This window comes from Triticum aestivum, chromosome 4D, assembly GCF_018294505.1.
Source record: "Triticum aestivum cultivar Chinese Spring chromosome 4D, IWGSC CS RefSeq v2.1, whole genome shotgun sequence".
NCBI classification, from domain to species: domain Eukaryota; kingdom Viridiplantae; phylum Streptophyta; class Magnoliopsida; order Poales; family Poaceae; genus Triticum; species Triticum aestivum.
Window position 1 is genome coordinate 480,958,561 of NC_057805.1, and position 16,729 is coordinate 480,975,289.

A 16,729-nucleotide genomic window follows, 5' to 3' on the forward strand; every position below is an offset into this window, starting at 1 on the left:
GTGTCGAGGGAGAGATTCGTCAGCACGACGGTGTGGTGATGGTGATGATGAAGCTACCGGCGCAGGGCTTCGCCTAAGCACTGCAACGATATGACCGAGGTGGATTATGGTGGAGGGGGGCACCGCACACGGCTAAGAGATCAATGATCAACTTGTGTGTTCTAGGGTGCCCCCTGCCCTCTTATATAAAGCAGCAAGGGGGGAGGCCGGTCGGCCCTAGGGCGCGCCAAGGAGGGGAGGAGTCCTCCTCCTAGTAGGAGTAGTACTCCCCCTTTCCTAGTCCAACTAGGAGGGGGAAGGGGGAAGGGGGAAGGAAGGAGAGGGAGAGAGGGAGGGAAAGAGGGGGTGCCGCCCCCCTCCTTGTCCAATTCGGACTCCTCAAGGGGGGGCACGCGGCCAGCCCTAAGGCCCCCTCCTCTCTCACACAAGGCCCATGTTGGCCCATTAGTTCCCCCGGGGGTTCCGATAACCCCGCAGCACTCCGATAATTATCCAGTGACCCCCGGAACTCATCCGGTGTCCGAATATAGTCATCCAATATATCAATCTTTATGTCTCGACCATTTCGAGACTCCTCGTCATGTCCGTGATCACATCCGGGACTCCGAACTATCTTCGGTACATCAAAACACATAAACTCATAATACCGATCGTCACTGAACTTTAAGCGTGCGGACCCTACGGGTTCGAGAACTATGTAGACATGACCGAGACTCATCTCCGGTCAATAACCAATAGCGGAACCTGGATGTTCATATTGGCTCCCACATATTCTACGAAGATCTTTATTGGTCAAACCGCATAACAACATACGTTGTTCCCTTTGTCATCGGTATGTTACTTGCCCGAGATTCGATCGTCGGTATCTCAATACCTAGTTCAATCTCATTAATGGTAAGTCTCTTTACTCGTTCCATAATGCATCATCCCGCAACTAACTCATTAGTCACGTTGCTTGCAAGGCTTATAGTGATGTGCATTACCGAGAGGGCCCAGAGATACCTCTCCGACAATCGGAGTGACAAATCCTAATCTCGATCTATGCCAACTCAACAAGTACCATAGGAGACACCTATAGAGCACCTTTATAATCACCTAGTTACGTTGTGACGTTTGGTAGCACACAAAGTGTTCCTCCGGTATTCGGGAGTTGCATAATCTCATAGTCATAGGAACATTTATAAGTCATGAAGAAAGCAATAGCAACATACTAAACGATCAAGTGCTAAGCTAACGGAATGGGTCAAGTCAATCACATCATTCTCTAATGATGTGATCCCGTTAATCAAATGACAACTCATATCTATGGCTAGGAAACTTAACCATCTTTGATTCAACGAGCTAGTCAAGTAGAGGCATACTAGTGACACTCTATTTGTCTATGTATTCACACATGTACTAAGTTTCCGGTTAATACAATTCTAGCATGAATAATAAACATTTATCATGATATAAGGAAATATAAATAACAACTTTATTATTGCCTCTAGGGCATATTTCCTTTAGGTTTACTTGGCTGCTACGGGCTTCTAGCAAGAACCGTTCTTACCACGCATCAAAACCACAACGTATTTCGTCAAGTGTGCTGTTTTAACCTTCAACAAGGACCGGCCGTAGTCAAACTCGATTCAACTAAACTTTGAGAAACAGACACCCGCTAGCCACCTATGTGCGAAGCACGTCGGTAGAACCAGTCTCATGAATGCGGTCATGTAATGTCGGTCCGGGCCGCTTCACCCAACAATACCGCCAAATCAAAGTAAGACGTTGGTGGTAAGCAGTATGACTATTATCGCCCACAACTCTTTGTTTTCTACTCGTGCATATAACATCTAAGCATAGACCTGACTCGGATGCCACTATTGGGGAACGTATTAATTCAAAAAAAATCCTACGATCACGCAAGATCTATCTAGGAGAAGCATAGCAACGAGACGGGAGAGTGTGTCCACGTACCCTCGTAGACCGAAAGCAGAAGTGTTTAGTAACGCGGTTGATGTAGTCGAACATCTTCACGATCCAACCGATCCAAGTACCGAACGTACGGCACCTCCGTGTTCAGCACACGTTCAACACGATGACGTCCCTCGAGCTCTTGATCCAGTTGAGGACGAGGGAGAGTTTTGTCAGCACGACGGCGTGGCGACGGTGATGATGAAGTTACCAGCGCAGGGCTTCGCCTAAGCACTACGACGATATGACCGAGGTGTTAAACTGTGGAGGGGGGCACCGCACACGGCTAAGAGATTGTTTGTTGTGCTTTGGGGTGCCCCCTGCCCACGTATATAAAGGAGGGGGAGGAGGAGGCCGGCCAAGGGGGAGGCGCGCCAGGGGGGAGTCCTACTAGGAACCTAGTAGGATTCGCCCCCCCCCCCTTCCTTCCAACGGAGAGGGGGAAAGGGGAAACGAGGGAGAGGGAGAAGGAAAGCGGGGGGCGCGCCCCCTCCCCTTGTCCAATTCGGATTGGGCCAAGGGGGGCACGCCCCACCTCCTGTGGCCTGCCTCCTCTCTACCACTATGGCCCATTAGGCCCAATAACTTTCCCGGGGGGTTCCGATAGCCTCCCGGTACTCCGATAAATCCCCGAACCTTATCGGAACCATTCCGATGTCCGTATATAACCTTCCAATATATCAATTTTTACCTCTTGACCATTTCGAGACTCCTTTCATGTCCATGATCTCATTCGGGACTCCGAACAAACTTCGGTCATCAAATCACATAACTCATAATACAAATCATCATCGAATGTTAAGCGTGCGGACCCTACGGGTTCGAGAACTATGTAGACATGACTGAGACATATCTCCGGTCAATAACCAATAGCGGAACCTGGATGCTCATATTGGTTCCTACATATTCTACGAAGATCTTTATCGGTCAAACCGCATAACAACATACATCATTCCCTTTGTCATCGGTATGTTACTTGCCCGAGATTCGATTGTCGGTATCATCATACCTAGTTCAATCTCATTACCGGCAAGTCTCTTTACTCGTTCCGTAATGCATCATCCCATAACTAACTCATTAGTAACATTGCTTGCAAGGCTTATAGTGATGTGCATTACCGAGAGGGCCCAGAGATACCTCTCCGATACTCAGAGTGACAAATCCTAATCTCGATCTATACCAACTCAACAAACACCATCGGAGACACCTGTAGAGCATCTTTATAATCACCCAGTTATGTTGTGACGTTTGATAGCACACAAAGTGTTCCTCCGGTATTCGGGAGTTGCATAATCTCATAGTTAGAGGAATATGTATAAGTCATGAAGAAATCAATAGCAATAAAACTAAACGATCATTATGCTAAGCTAACTGATGGGTCTTGTCCATCACATCATTCTCTAATGATGTGATCCCGTTCATTGACAACACATGTCTATGGTTAATAAACTTAACCATCTTTGACTAACGAGCTAGTCAAGTAGAGGCATACTAGGGACACTCTGTTTGTCTATGTATTCAGACAGGTACTAAGTTTCCGTTTAATACAATTCTAGCATGAATAAGAAACATTTATCATGATATAAGGAAATATAAATAACAACTTTATTATTGCCTCTAGGGCATATTTCCTTCATGAACCCCATCTGTGATGGTGTCTGGATTGGATCTGGTGGTTCTGGACTCTGCGGCAGCTGGATCAATATTTCGTCGACTCCCCTAGGGTTTTGGGAATATTGGGGTATTTATAGAGCAAAGAGGCGGTCCGGGGGCACCCGAGGTGGGCACAACCCACCAGGGCGCGCTTGGGCCTCCTGGCGCGCCCTGGTGGGTTGTGCTCTCCTCAGAGCACCCCCCAGGCGCAGCCAGGGCCCATTATGTGTCTTCTGGTCCATAAAAAATCTCCGTGAAGTTTCATTGCATTCGAACTCCGTCTGATATTGATTTCATGCGATGTAAAAAACTTGCAGAAAACAGCAACTGGCACTTGGCACTATGTCAATAGGTTAGTACCAAAAAATGATATAAAATGACTATAAAATGGTTATAAAACATCCAAGATTGATAATATAACAGCATGGAACAATCGAAAATTATAGATACGTTGGAGACGTATCAGACGTATGCGGGCGGTTTGAGCGTCGGCGTTCAAGATGCCCTTAGCTTTCTCTCCTTTACCTTGTTGAACTCACGCACGTGAAGAAAAAGGGTTTCCATCGCTTTATATATAAAGCAACCATCACAACATTCGAGCAAATCGATACGAACTTACTCCACCACCGCACACAACGGACACGCCCAAGGCAAGATAGAAAGGTGTCGGGCACCAACACACCTCCCCAACGACTACCAAGCAACCTAAAGATGAGCGAACAAGAACCGCTTAGGCCGATGGAGACCACCACCAAGATGAGCGATCCACCGAGGAGAGGTGAGACAGACAACGCCGGAGCGAGGACTGCAAGGCGATGCCTACAAGAAGGGCATGACCACGGATAGCCGCCACGGTCTGATCCTGAAAATCAAGTTTTCACCTGGAGCATCATGAAAGGAGTGGCAACACAGCGACGGAGCCTGTAGGGAGGAGAACGACGTCCACGGATGCCGTCGGCGTCAGCCAGTTGTGACGCCCCCGACTCAATCATGCACTAATCATACACGTAATCGCGCACGATCAAGATCAGAGACTAATGGGAATATATCACAACACAACTCTAGACACAAATTAAAATCATACAACTTATATTACAAGCTAGGGCCACGAAGGCTCGAACACATAAGTTAGCGGAAACAACAACATCTGAGTACAGACATAAGATAAACAAGTTTGTCTTAAGAAGGCTAGCAAAATAACAACAACTAGATCGAAAAGGCGCAGGCCTCCTAACTACTCTTGGTCCTCAGTCTCCATGTAGTAGTAGTCATCGGCCGGTTCAGCTGGCTCCTGGGCTCCATCATCTGATCACAGCAATTGGGTAGAGGGGGAAAAGGTAGGAAAGCAAACCGTGAGTACTCATCCAAAGTACTCGCAAGACTTACATCAGATCTATGCTAAGTATGCATCGGTATCAATGGGAAGGGGCTGTATCTGTGGACTATACTGCAGAAATGCCAGAATAGAAGGGAAGGCCTAGCCTAACGAAGACTAACATCTTGCAGCCTCTTGCAGCAACAGACGAGAGTAGAGTAACATAACATATAGTAACAAGTGCATATTAGCCATGCCCAGATATCCTTCCTCGACTCCCTGCGAGAAAGCGATCCCGGAGCTATCATATCCATTTAGTATCACAAGTATCCAGTTCTTGTTGTAGTAGATCGGGATACAACTCCGAGCGTCCGTTACCATGTACACGGTTGTTCGAATAGATTACTTCCCTGCAGGGATGCACCAACTTACCCATCACGCTCGATTAACTCTGGCCGGACACACTTTTCCGGGTCATGCCCGGCCTCGGCTGATCGACACGTTGTACTCCTACCTAGGCTCAATAGAGAGGCCGGCACGCGCGGTCTACATCCTAAGTGCGAAGGGGTCATGGCCCAATTGTCCTAAGCACTCATGCGCGTTGCGTACGCGGCCTGGAGCAGACCCACCTCCTTATACAAGCGCGGGTGGTTATGTCCAACCGGGCGCGCGCCGCTCAACTGCTGATGTCTAAGAGTTTTCGGGAGAATCGTACAATGCCGAGCGCCCATACTTATTCCGACGTGGTGGTCAGCGTGTAAAAGGCCAGAGGCCTACTCAGATCATATATCCAAACCGTTAGTCTATTGGGAGCTCGCAGAGACGATTAGTGATCCTGTCGCCCCGTCTTACGGACTTACGACAAGGGCCAGGCCCATCCCTCTCCTGGAGCGGTCTCTGCCTGCCAGTCATGTCACGTCATTATCTCGCGGGTACCCTCATGGTCAACCCGACTTCAATAACTCTCATGGGTACCCCTTGGGTCAACCCGACTTCAACAAAGGACTGAGGTGAAGATCACGGTATCCGTGTGTCCATAACATCAAGGGGAATCTGAGGAATCACCCTTGATGGATTCTTGCACACGCGGCGAAACCGGGAAGCTAAATGTTCCTTTTTCATGTGCATACAGGGTTTTGCTTGCACATATAATCTCATTGACTTTAAATACATACTCCCTATGTTCCTAAATATTTGTCCTTTTAGAGATTTCAAATGGTTACCACATACGGATGTATATAGACATATTTTTAGAGTATAGATTCACTCATTTTGTTCTGTATGTAGTCATTTGTTGAAACCTCTAGAAAGACAAATATTTAGGAACGAAGGGAGTATTATTTTATCTTCCGTTGCAAAGCACGGGCACATGGGCTAGTTTTGGGACGTAATATACAGTATCAAATCAAAACGGGATCGCGTAGTTTTATAGCACCATGCATTGACCCCCGGCACACCGGCTAGCGTATCGCGAGGAGGAGGATCCCGGCCACATGCGTCCCCCGGGCACACAGCCCCGCCCGGGCAACGCACAACGACCGGGTAACATGCAGACCCGGGCCGGCGCAGATCATTGAAATGGAGAAACAACACGACCTGATCTGAAAAGGCCCCGTCGGAGTTCCCTGATCACTCCAGGGACCAACAGTATCTTTGAGTTTGAATGCTGAGTGTGAGGGACCAACAGTATCACCATCGTATAATTGGCCCGCTTTGCATGTTCCGCCTCCGACGTCGCATGTTCGGGTGTTCCATCGGGACACGGCCGGTAACCGTATTACCAGCCGTGAGCCCCAGCGTTAGGTTGCTGCCTGGCCTGGGCCACTCACGCGGACCTGTTAAATAGCGCGCACTCATGGCGTCGATAATTAATACACACAGGTTTTTACTGGTAGTACTACTGTATATTAGTGTCTCACTACAGTCAGCAGCACGATACCGCAAGATAACAATAGTAATAGACACAGTACTACACATAATACCAGCACAACATTTTCTAATACCAGTGTGCTCCACGGACCGACCTGACGCACGTCGCCTCCGTTTCTGGCTACTAAACTAGTGACACAAAATCTAATCCCAATCAGAAGAAGAGGAAAAAAAATCTGCATATACTATATATCGCAAGGCAGGCAAGAGCTGGCATGTTATCAAAAACAAAAAAGAGTTAAGTACTCCAGCTAGCATGCATCCTCATTGCATGGCGTCTGATTTCTGCCTCCTCTTGATCCTCCTCTGCACCTCCTTCTCCAGCTCCTCCGTCCCTCCCACCTCCTCCAGCTCCTGCAGTTGCAAAACCATCAACCACGAGCGATCGACCGATCCCGATTTCCAAGCAAATCCTGCCATGGATCAACAACACTGGACCAGAGTGGCTGATCTGCTGCTCACCTTGGGGCCGAGGAACAGCCCGTATGGCACGCTGTCGAACTTGTCCATGTGATGGATCTGCAGATCATAAAGGGTCAGAGCTCAGAACCGAAACTCGGATACAGTTTGGTTCGGTTGGGTGCAGAAGGGCGGACCTGGTGCGCGGCGGCGACTCGCCGGAAGTAGGGCACGTTCTCGATGGGGCCCACGGGGAAGCGGCGGTGGACCAGGCCGTCGTGGAAGAACATGTAGGCCATCCCGAACAGCGTGATCCCGAGACCCTGCAGGGCACCGTCACGTCAGCGCTGGCTGAGATACGCACAAAATTTGTTCCCATGCGAGGCAAAAAATACTACGTATATGAAATCCGCCAACGACACCGCGGCGGATGGGTGCCGCGCATGGGCGCCGCCGACGACATGCCGCCGTCGCGATCACAGCGCGACACCACAAAGTGCTGCTGGCAATCGTTTGTCTTCTTCTTTGAGCGCAGCAGGTAAATCGAGGAAGGGGAGGGAGCGGTGGTACTCACGGCGCCGAAGCAGAGGCCGGGGAGGAGGCCGCGGTTGAAGAAGCCGAAGGCGAGGAGGGCCATGGCCGGGACGGCGTTGACGATGGCGAACACGTCGTTGAGCTCGAAGGGCCCGTCGCGGGGGAGGTGGTGCGACTCGTGCATGTCCCACAGCGACGCGTGCCACAGCGCCCGGTGCGCCCACCGCGCCCAGAACTCCATCCCCACCTGCGCACGCCGTACGGTTTATTTTCAACGGAAATGCACGTCGACACGACGAATTCTGTTCGCTGCTGCTGTACTGGTGTGTGGGTGGGTGCGCCGTGTGTCACGTGTAAGCAAGCACTCACCGCCGCGCCCACCGAGAGTGCCAAGGTGCCCAGCATCTCCGTCACCGGAATCTCGCCGCCCTGGCGGTGAAAGGAAAGGAGTGTGAACGGACGAGACGGTAAAGAAGCGACGAAATTTGGGGAAGTGGAATTGCCATGGATGCGAGTTGCCGGACGAGAAGGGAGGAAAGGGTACCTCCATTTGCCAGGCGAAGCGGTAGTAGACGGCGGCGGCGGCCATGGAGGTGATGCCGAGGCTGGACATGAGCGCGGCCACCAGGTACGTCCGCCGCTCCGACTCCTTCCTCGCCGCGCGCTCCGACACGGCGCCCCTCGCAGGCGCCGTCGCCGCGTCCTCCGGCGCCTCCTGGCCCGGGCGGGCGGGGACGAGGCCGCCGTTGCCGTCCGACGCCACGCGCAGGGCGGGCGCGGCGGCGCGCCGGGAGAGGGGCCGCGCAGAGAGCGGCGCGAACGGAAGCCGCGCCGGCGGGACGCGGGCGCGGGCGGCGGCGAGGGGGAATGGCGCGGCCACCAGCCTCGCGACGGCCATGGGATCAGGCGGCGAGTGAAAGGGGAATCACTGGCGGCGAACGGAGGAGTGGTCAGACGAGACGGTCCTGGGTTTCGCAGGCCGGGAATGGCGGTGGCTCGCTCGTAGGCTGGTGTCGTCGGGCCGGGCGGGAGCGCGCGCTGGCTTGTGGTCCGCCTCGGGCTCTGGGAACGAGAGGCGCGCGTGGGCCGGGGACGGCCGTCGTCGCGGTGACTGGGCGGGGGTCAACTTGTGGGTAAACGGACGGAGATGCGCGGGGGGCGGAGGAGCGCGGCTGCTGCGCCGGAAGGGCCGCGGTTTTTATAGCACACACAAGACAAGAGTACGAACAAAAGTTACACGGAACGGAACGGAACGGGACGGGGCCTACTCCTGCCCGTTAGAGCAACTCCAGTGGCGCGGGCCCTTTCGTCCGCACATGTCCGTTTAGGTCGTCGCGGAAAAAAAATGCCCAGCACGCCGAGCTAAACCCAAAACGCGTTCGCTTTGTGTCCGCACCGATGCATTTCAGACTAGCCACAATGGGTAGTAACATAGAGTAGTAACATAGACTAATGGGGGAGTAACATATGTGTGGTAACATGCAACACTTCATTTATTAGGTTATAGACTCATCTTGCCTTGATATGTGTGATGTTACTCATACTAGTAGTAACTAGCTATGTTACCACATGCCTCACTTTCTTCATTTATTGCTTGCCACATCATCTATTCTATCTAGATATGTGTGATGTTCCTACCTATGTTACTCCCATTGTGGATAGTCTCAGGCCCAACAAATGCACCGGCGCGGACATGAAGCGGACGCGCCGCATGTCCCCTCGTTGTCCGAGCCGCTCAACAATCACCTGTGGTCGTATTTAACACCAGCACCTACCCCGGGCCCACCTGGCAGTGTGTGGAATTGCCGCGTGCTCGTCCTTTTTAAAGGAAGCGTGCGGCGGGGCCGGCCTCATCCACTTCCATCTTCCCGTCCACATCTGGCCACGCTTGCTTCCTCGCCGGCGACCAAAAAACCCTATTCAGCCAGGCTGAAACCCTAGCCAGCCAGCCACTAGCCATGGGCTTCTTCAGCGGGAAGGGGAAAGGAGAGGTTCAGCTCCGACACGAGCTCTTCCCGCGCGCTTCCTCCTCCGTGGCTAGACGCGGCTCGCCATCGCGGAAGCGGGAGCGGCTGTATATACCAGTCCACCAGGCGCGGTGGCACTGGCAGTACCGCCGCCCCCTGCAGTATCCGGATATCAACCTGCCACACGGCTGGCATCTGGACCCGCACCGGATCCCCATTCCAGCGGTGCCGCGCTTGGCACGCGTGCACGCCGAGGAGGTTCGCTGGTGTCGCGAGCTCCTTACGTCGGACCAGCACGCGATGCGTGCCTACGCGCCAGACTCCCCCAACTGGGAGCGCTGGTTTGCGCTAGAGCACGAGGAGGAGCGCCGCCGCAGCGTCCACGTCGACCACGACGTTCCCCCATCGCCCCAGAGGTTTTGTCGGAGGAGGAGGTGGCATACCAAGCCGCCCTCGAGGAGGCCCTGGAGCACGCGCTGGAGCCCGAGTCGGCTCAAGGAGGATGCCCATCGGGATGGGCTGGACCACGCCCTCGCCTTGTCGGCGACAGAGGACACCGTCAACGGTCCACCATTTGTAACGTAACCACCGCCGCCGCCGCCCTTCGTCGAGCCAAAGGCCAAGCCAGAGCCCGAGCCCACGCCCATGCGGAAAGCGGTCGCCGCCGCCGCCCACTTGGCCCGAGGAGTCTTACTCGTGGACCGCCGAGTTCCGCGAGTGGGTGAGCGTGCCTCTCGTCCACTACGCCGCGACGCCGGAGGAGGAAGCGGCCCACCTTGAGCGTTGGAAGGTGCATTGGCTCGCCGAGGAGGAGGCCGACGGCGAGCGACGGATGCGCCGAGAGGAGGAGTTGCGTCGTGACGACGAGGCACTACGCCTTGAGGAGGAAGGGATGAGGAGGAGGAGTGCAGCCGCCGCCGCAGCAGACCCTAGAGAAGGATGCCCTGGCGGCCTATCAGGTCGCGTTCGGATGAGCTGGGCCGTCCCCGTCTTCATCAACATCACCGGCGACGACGGCGGCACGGGGAAGGCGGACGCCTAATCCTAGGGCAGGCGGCCGAAGTTTTTTATTGTTTAATAATGTTTTAGTGGACTTTGACCGACGGTTGACCGTGTTTAATTATGTTTTATTAAGTTTATTTCGGCCACGTGTTCTATCATATAAATTTTTTCTTTGGACTTGAGCAAATATGGCTCTGCTTCCCGTTAGGCGCACCAGCCAATCCAAATCGAAAAGCGGACGCGCCCGTTTCCTTGATCCACCCAAACGAATAGAAAACAGGCAAAACACGCGTCCGTTTAAATCGCCGTATTGGAGTTTCTCTTACGGCATGTTTGAGGGGAGGGAGCGGGACGGGGCAAATGAATGGAAGCACTGTGGCGAAAAGGGGCAGGTTCAGTTCATTGGCCGCTGCGGGTCGTGTGGTGAGGCCGGGGCCGGTAGCCCGGCGGCGAGGGAAGCCGAGGAAAAGGACAGCGCACGCACGTGGCCTGGGGCGCCGCACCACGTGGAGGCGACGGCGGGGCACGTACGTACCCGCGCGCCCAGGCGGCCGGATACCCGCCGACGTGTGCCCGTGTCCGCCGTAGCTTCTCTTCACTATACTCCTGTGCTTCCTCTCCGTATTTTTGTCCAACCAAGGTTCGTCCCTTCGTAGCGTCGTGTGTTACCGGATCCAGCGAAGAGATCTGCAGCTCCGGCCCGTCCAGCGACGGTGACGCTGGTAACGTCCAATGAGCCTTCAACGGCGCGTGCTCCGTTAAATCTAGTGACGAGGTCGAAATGTCGAATGAACATAATCTTGCCGTAAAATATACGCCTATAATCGGATCCATCAAACAAAATCGCCAAATTCATACTAGTCTCATGCAACGTTAAACATATGTAGTTCAACGCATATCATCAAACTATCAAAAATTGTAATATGTTATTTCTTTGTCTAAATTTTAGAGTTGTGTTGTGATATTATACCGTGAGTCACTTATATTGATCGTGCATGCTGCGTAGATGTTTGATGCATGATTAATGTCACAGGTGCACTCCTCCACAGAACGTCAGAGAGCAGTGTGGACGGCCATCTGTTCCTCAGGAATGCGAGGATGAGGTTCCAGTCCTCGAATTCGGACATCTCGGAGTCGGATCCAATGCCTGCCATGAAGGTGTACGCTGGAGTTCGTCGGAGAGGAGTGTGGGTAATGTGGGAGGGGAGTTGGGTGGAGTGGATTGCGGATAGGTTTTCTCTGGTGTGTGGATAGGGTTGGATACATGTGAGGTCGGGTGGGCCAGAGTGGGCTGGGTCTGACATGAAGGCCGCGTCCGAGCATCCCCATATCCGCCCTTGATATGGGCCAGGTATGAAAAGTGTCGGTCAGTCTGGCCGTTTGGGCTGAATTTGCCAAGGTAGTGATCGGGCAGCCCACCCGAACGTCTGGGGCGGATATGAGGGTTCCGGTTGTAGATGCTCTAATCACTCGCTTGCAAACGAAGAATGCTTTGCTAGCTGCCAAATGTGTCGGGAAGATACATAGCACAATGAGCTCTGATTGTAATCACCGTGTTTGATTAGTGAAACTCTATTTTCCATGAAAGAACTTTTATTGCATGGTAATACATATTTTATTTATATCATAACGATCATAATACAAGCCATAAACATCAACCTCGCAAAACTAAAAAGACAGCAAACTGCTAGTCTTCGCACAAACAAACGTCCCTTGAGCTCCGATGCCACCACAACAGCCACCAGAGGAAAAAAAGATGGATCACCTCCTCACCTGAGTTCGACTCTGATCCATCGCTGATATGCACCTTTGCGGACCTCCAAGGTGGCCCACCAAATGCGAAGCCATTGCCGTTGAATAGATCAGGCTGGGGCAGCACCCCAGACACATCATCCAAGTCCAGATCTTGCATCCCCACATGACTAAGACGTCTAAGGAGGAAATCACACCTACCATCCACGAACCACGAGCCAATCACACGATCCACCATCTTCCAGATGCCGCCGATGCAGATCATAATTTGCATCCGCTTCTGGATTACCTCTCGAGCTCCGCGCCGACGCTGGAGTAGACATCGTCGCAACGGGGGAACCTGAGGACACACGTCCACCACGTGGATGCCACCACCGACACACCATCCTTACTTGAACAAACTGGTCTCCAAATTCATCCCCAACCATAGAGTCGATCGCCTCATCGGCGAAGTATATGAAGATTCTTTATTCAGCGCCACCATCGACGCTGCCGAAGCCAAGGCGATGAACACCTAAAAACTAAGCTACTAGGGCCTAGAACGATCTGCACACGTGGATTCAACGCCTCCCTCACCACCGACTATCGAGGTAATCGGCGGAGGGGAGCCACCGGAGGGCGACGACGGAGGAGACTATCCCAGCGGCTTGATCGCCTCTCCTTCCTTCGAGAGGAAGAAAGAAAAGCGAGAACTTTCCTAAGGATCAACGTGATAACTTTCCTTTGTGGGGGAAGAACTCAGTCAGATGTCTACGTATTTCCTTAGGTCAGTTTACTTCGCATATTTTTTGTTGAAAAAGGGAATATATATTAATATCACGAGAAACCAATTACACCCGGCCTCTGCAACAACGAAATGTCCTAAAGACATTACGGATGCACATATCCCAAAATAAAGAAAGATCATGCTACAGTGATCAATTCCTTGTAACAGCAGCACGAACCACCACCAAGATAACACCCAAAATCTTCTCCAAAAGCGACGCCTCCAAGAAGGAAACAGTGCACAAGCGCCATCGTCGCCCAATCATAGATTTTAGGTTTTCACCCTGAAGAAAAGTCATCCTCTCAAAACAATGCCTTCAACAAGGCCACCGACAGGCACAACCAATTAAATCCAGACCTTGGGTTTACACCGTGAAAGGTAAGACTTTGTACTTCTCCTGTGTTGTTGCCGCCACTTATCGGTGCCGCTGCTACGACAGCGCCGGGATTACCTCTCAAGCTCCGCGCCGACGCTGGAGTAGACGTCGTCGCAACGGGGGAACCTGAGGACACACGTTCACCACGTGGATGCCGCCATCGACACACCATCCTTACTTGAACAAACTGGTCTCCAAATTCATCCCCAACCATAGAGTTGATCGCCTCATCGAGGAAGGATATGAAGATTATTTGTTCAATGCCACCATCGACGCTGCCGAAGCCAAGGCGATGAACACCTAAAAAACTTAGCTACTAGGGCCTAGAACGATCTGCACACGTGGATCCGGTGACTCCCTCACCACCGACGATCGAGGTAATTGGCGGAGGGGAGCCACCGGGGGGCGGTGACGAAGGAGACTATCCCCGCGGCTTGATCGCCTCTCCTTCCTTCGAGAGGAAGAAAGAAAAGCGAGAACTTTCCTAAGGATCAACGTGATAACTTTCCTTTGTGGGGAAGAACTCGGTCAGATGTCTACGTATTTCCTTAGGTCAGTTTACTTCGCATATTTTTTGTTGAAAAAGGGAATATATCTTAATATCACGAAGATGCCAATTACACCCAGCCTCTGCAACAACGAAATGTCCTAAAGACATTACGGATGCACATAGCCCAAAAACAAAGTAAATAAGAAAAAAAGAAAGATCACGCTACAGTGATCAATTCCTTGTAACAGCAACACGAACCACCACCAAGATAACACCCAAAGTCTTCTCCAAAAGCGACGCCTCCAAGAAGGAAACAGTGCACAAGCGCCATCGTCCCCCAATCATAGATTTTAGGTTTTCACCCTGAAGAAAAGTCATGCTCTCAAAACAATGCCTTCAACAAGGCCACCGACAGGCACAACCAATTAAGTCCAGACCTTGGGTTTACACCATGAAAGCTAAAACTTTGTACTTCTCATGTGTTGTCGCCGCCACTTGTCGGTGCCGCTGCTACGAGTCATGAATCACCAAGCAAAGTTCTCATCGTCTCGAAGACTAGATCTACCATTACTAGGCCTCATACCTCAGCCACCATGACATTCTCCGCCACTGTCTTCATCATGAAAATTGAAAAACTGACATATCCCATAATGTCAACTGACAATGAAGCTTTGCGTCACGCCCTCCTGAAGCCACATGGGCTGAAATAGGGGCGCACACGACCGAATCCCATCCGATCTAGCAATCTGCAGGCGTCAAGCACCCAATGAAGATCCCTGGCGGAGCCTTCCGGAACTCGCCAACGGCCAGATCAGTGAGGACCGACATCAAGCAGAACACCGTCTTACACTAGAGTAACCCTAGGACCCCCGCCGGTGGGGAACAGATCTAGGCTGGGAACCCAGATCCGCCGCCATCAACCACCATAGCCGGCCTCCACGCTGCTAGGGAGTGGTGGCACACCCGCCTGCGGAGCACTTCCAGATGTCACCAAACAGCACCATGAAGCCACGCTGCGTGTGTACGAGGTCGACCGCCTGTGCCGTCCGTCGATGCCATCTGGAAGGTGAGATCTGACGAGACCCTACACCCTGTCCAGATCAGGCAGAATAGCCAGCAGCGGCCATCGATGCTCGAGCAACAGCCCCGCTAGCTGCGCTACCCGCGTCCCAGGGCGTAGATCATCCTCCGGCCAGCCAAAGACCAGGCAACACCAGCGTCGCCGCGGAGCGGACCGGCAAGGCGCCCATAGCCAAGGCAACGAGGGAGGAAAGGAAGGGAAGAAGCCGCCCCGCCGCCGCCGTGTAGTGCGAGAGGCTTTGCCCCTGCGACCCAGGCCCACAGCGACGACAAGGGAGGGAGCTGGGGAGGGGTGCGCTAGCGGCGACCATGGTGGATGCCGCCTGAGTCGCCCTGGGACGACGCAGGGGCCTCTCCTGTTCGATAGGTTTCTGTCTTCGCATATAAGATCTGACCGCATTTATATTTAAAAATATTAACATTTGTAATATTAAATTTATGCAATATAAAAATTAAACCCATGGTGCACCAAATGATATCGATTTTGTATCATAGATGCCGATATTTTTTATTGTAAAGTTGGTTAAATTTTACAAAGTTTGACTACAGGCAAATCTTATGTACAGTGTAGAAAATGACAGACGGGAGTATGATCGATGACGGGACAGGCCGGCCGGTGGTACGTGGCGAAACGGCGGGTTCGTACGCGTTTGCCCGGCGATCGATCGTTTGGTGCTAGTGGCCGCCCCACTACGCCACTCCACCCCACTCGCCGACCGGCCAGTCCACCCTCTCTTTCCATCCCCGCAGGCCGCAGCTGTTGCCTGTTTAGCCGGTTACGTACCCTACTGCTTTATTCATTGATCGTTCTCTCGCGGGCTAGCTTAGTAGTAGTACTACTAACTAGTAGATGAAAATGACATGCGTGCGTGCTAATATTGTCGAATTAAGTTAACGACCATCACCTTGTCATGCGACACGTACGGCCAGCTCGCTTGCCCGCTCCTTCTTAATTAATCACCAGGCACCTGTTGACCGGCATGCACACACGGCGGCACCGTGGAAGATGATAATGGCGGGTGACGTGATGTGCGATGGGTTGCTGTTTGCTCCGATTAAATCCCATGGTGCGCGACGGCGACGGCGACGGCGACCGGGACCGACGCCATGGTGCCCTCCCTGGTGGGGTTTGCCGGTGCGGCGCCGCGTTTGCTCGGAGCCGGCGACACGTACGTCCACGCGGCCGGGGTCGATAACGTATCGCCTAATTCTAGGGAGGCACGTAGCGCGCGTAGGTTGATGCACGATGATCGTCGTCGGGCTCGGATATATTGATTGATTGAGTAGCTTTTGGATGATTTGGACCTGCGGTGCGCCGCATGCGCTCCACGTACCACGTAGCCGACCCGTTTCTTCGGTGCTATGGGGCACCTAATCTTCTGCTGCTGATCCGTGTGAGCCCGGGTACGTATGTGGAGGTCACTGTTGGAGAGTTGAGTGAGTCACCACGTTTCTCCTGTCTGTCATGCAGCACTTTTCTGCCTAACGCTGGCTGCGAGCAAATAATATCTCG

At 52.7% G+C, this 16,729-nt stretch overlaps 1 protein-coding gene across 1 annotated transcript; it reads right to left on the reverse strand.

Annotated features, from left to right (window-relative positions):
- Window positions 1-6,850: 6,850 nt before the first annotated feature.
- LOC100415846 (beta-carotene 3-hydroxylase, chloroplastic) lies at window positions 6,851-8,941 on the reverse strand. The gene is made up of 6 exons (XM_044522371.1): window positions 8,328-8,941; window positions 8,153-8,212; window positions 7,824-8,030; window positions 7,447-7,572; window positions 7,313-7,369; window positions 6,851-7,204 (listed from the first exon to the last, which is right to left on the reverse strand). The coding sequence occupies exons 1-6, from the start codon at window positions 8,679-8,681 to the stop codon at window positions 7,115-7,117; spliced, it is 894 nt and encodes a 297-aa protein (XP_044378306.1). The 5' UTR covers window positions 8,682-8,941; the 3' UTR covers window positions 6,851-7,114.
- Between the last annotated feature and the right edge of the window lie 7,788 nt (window positions 8,942-16,729).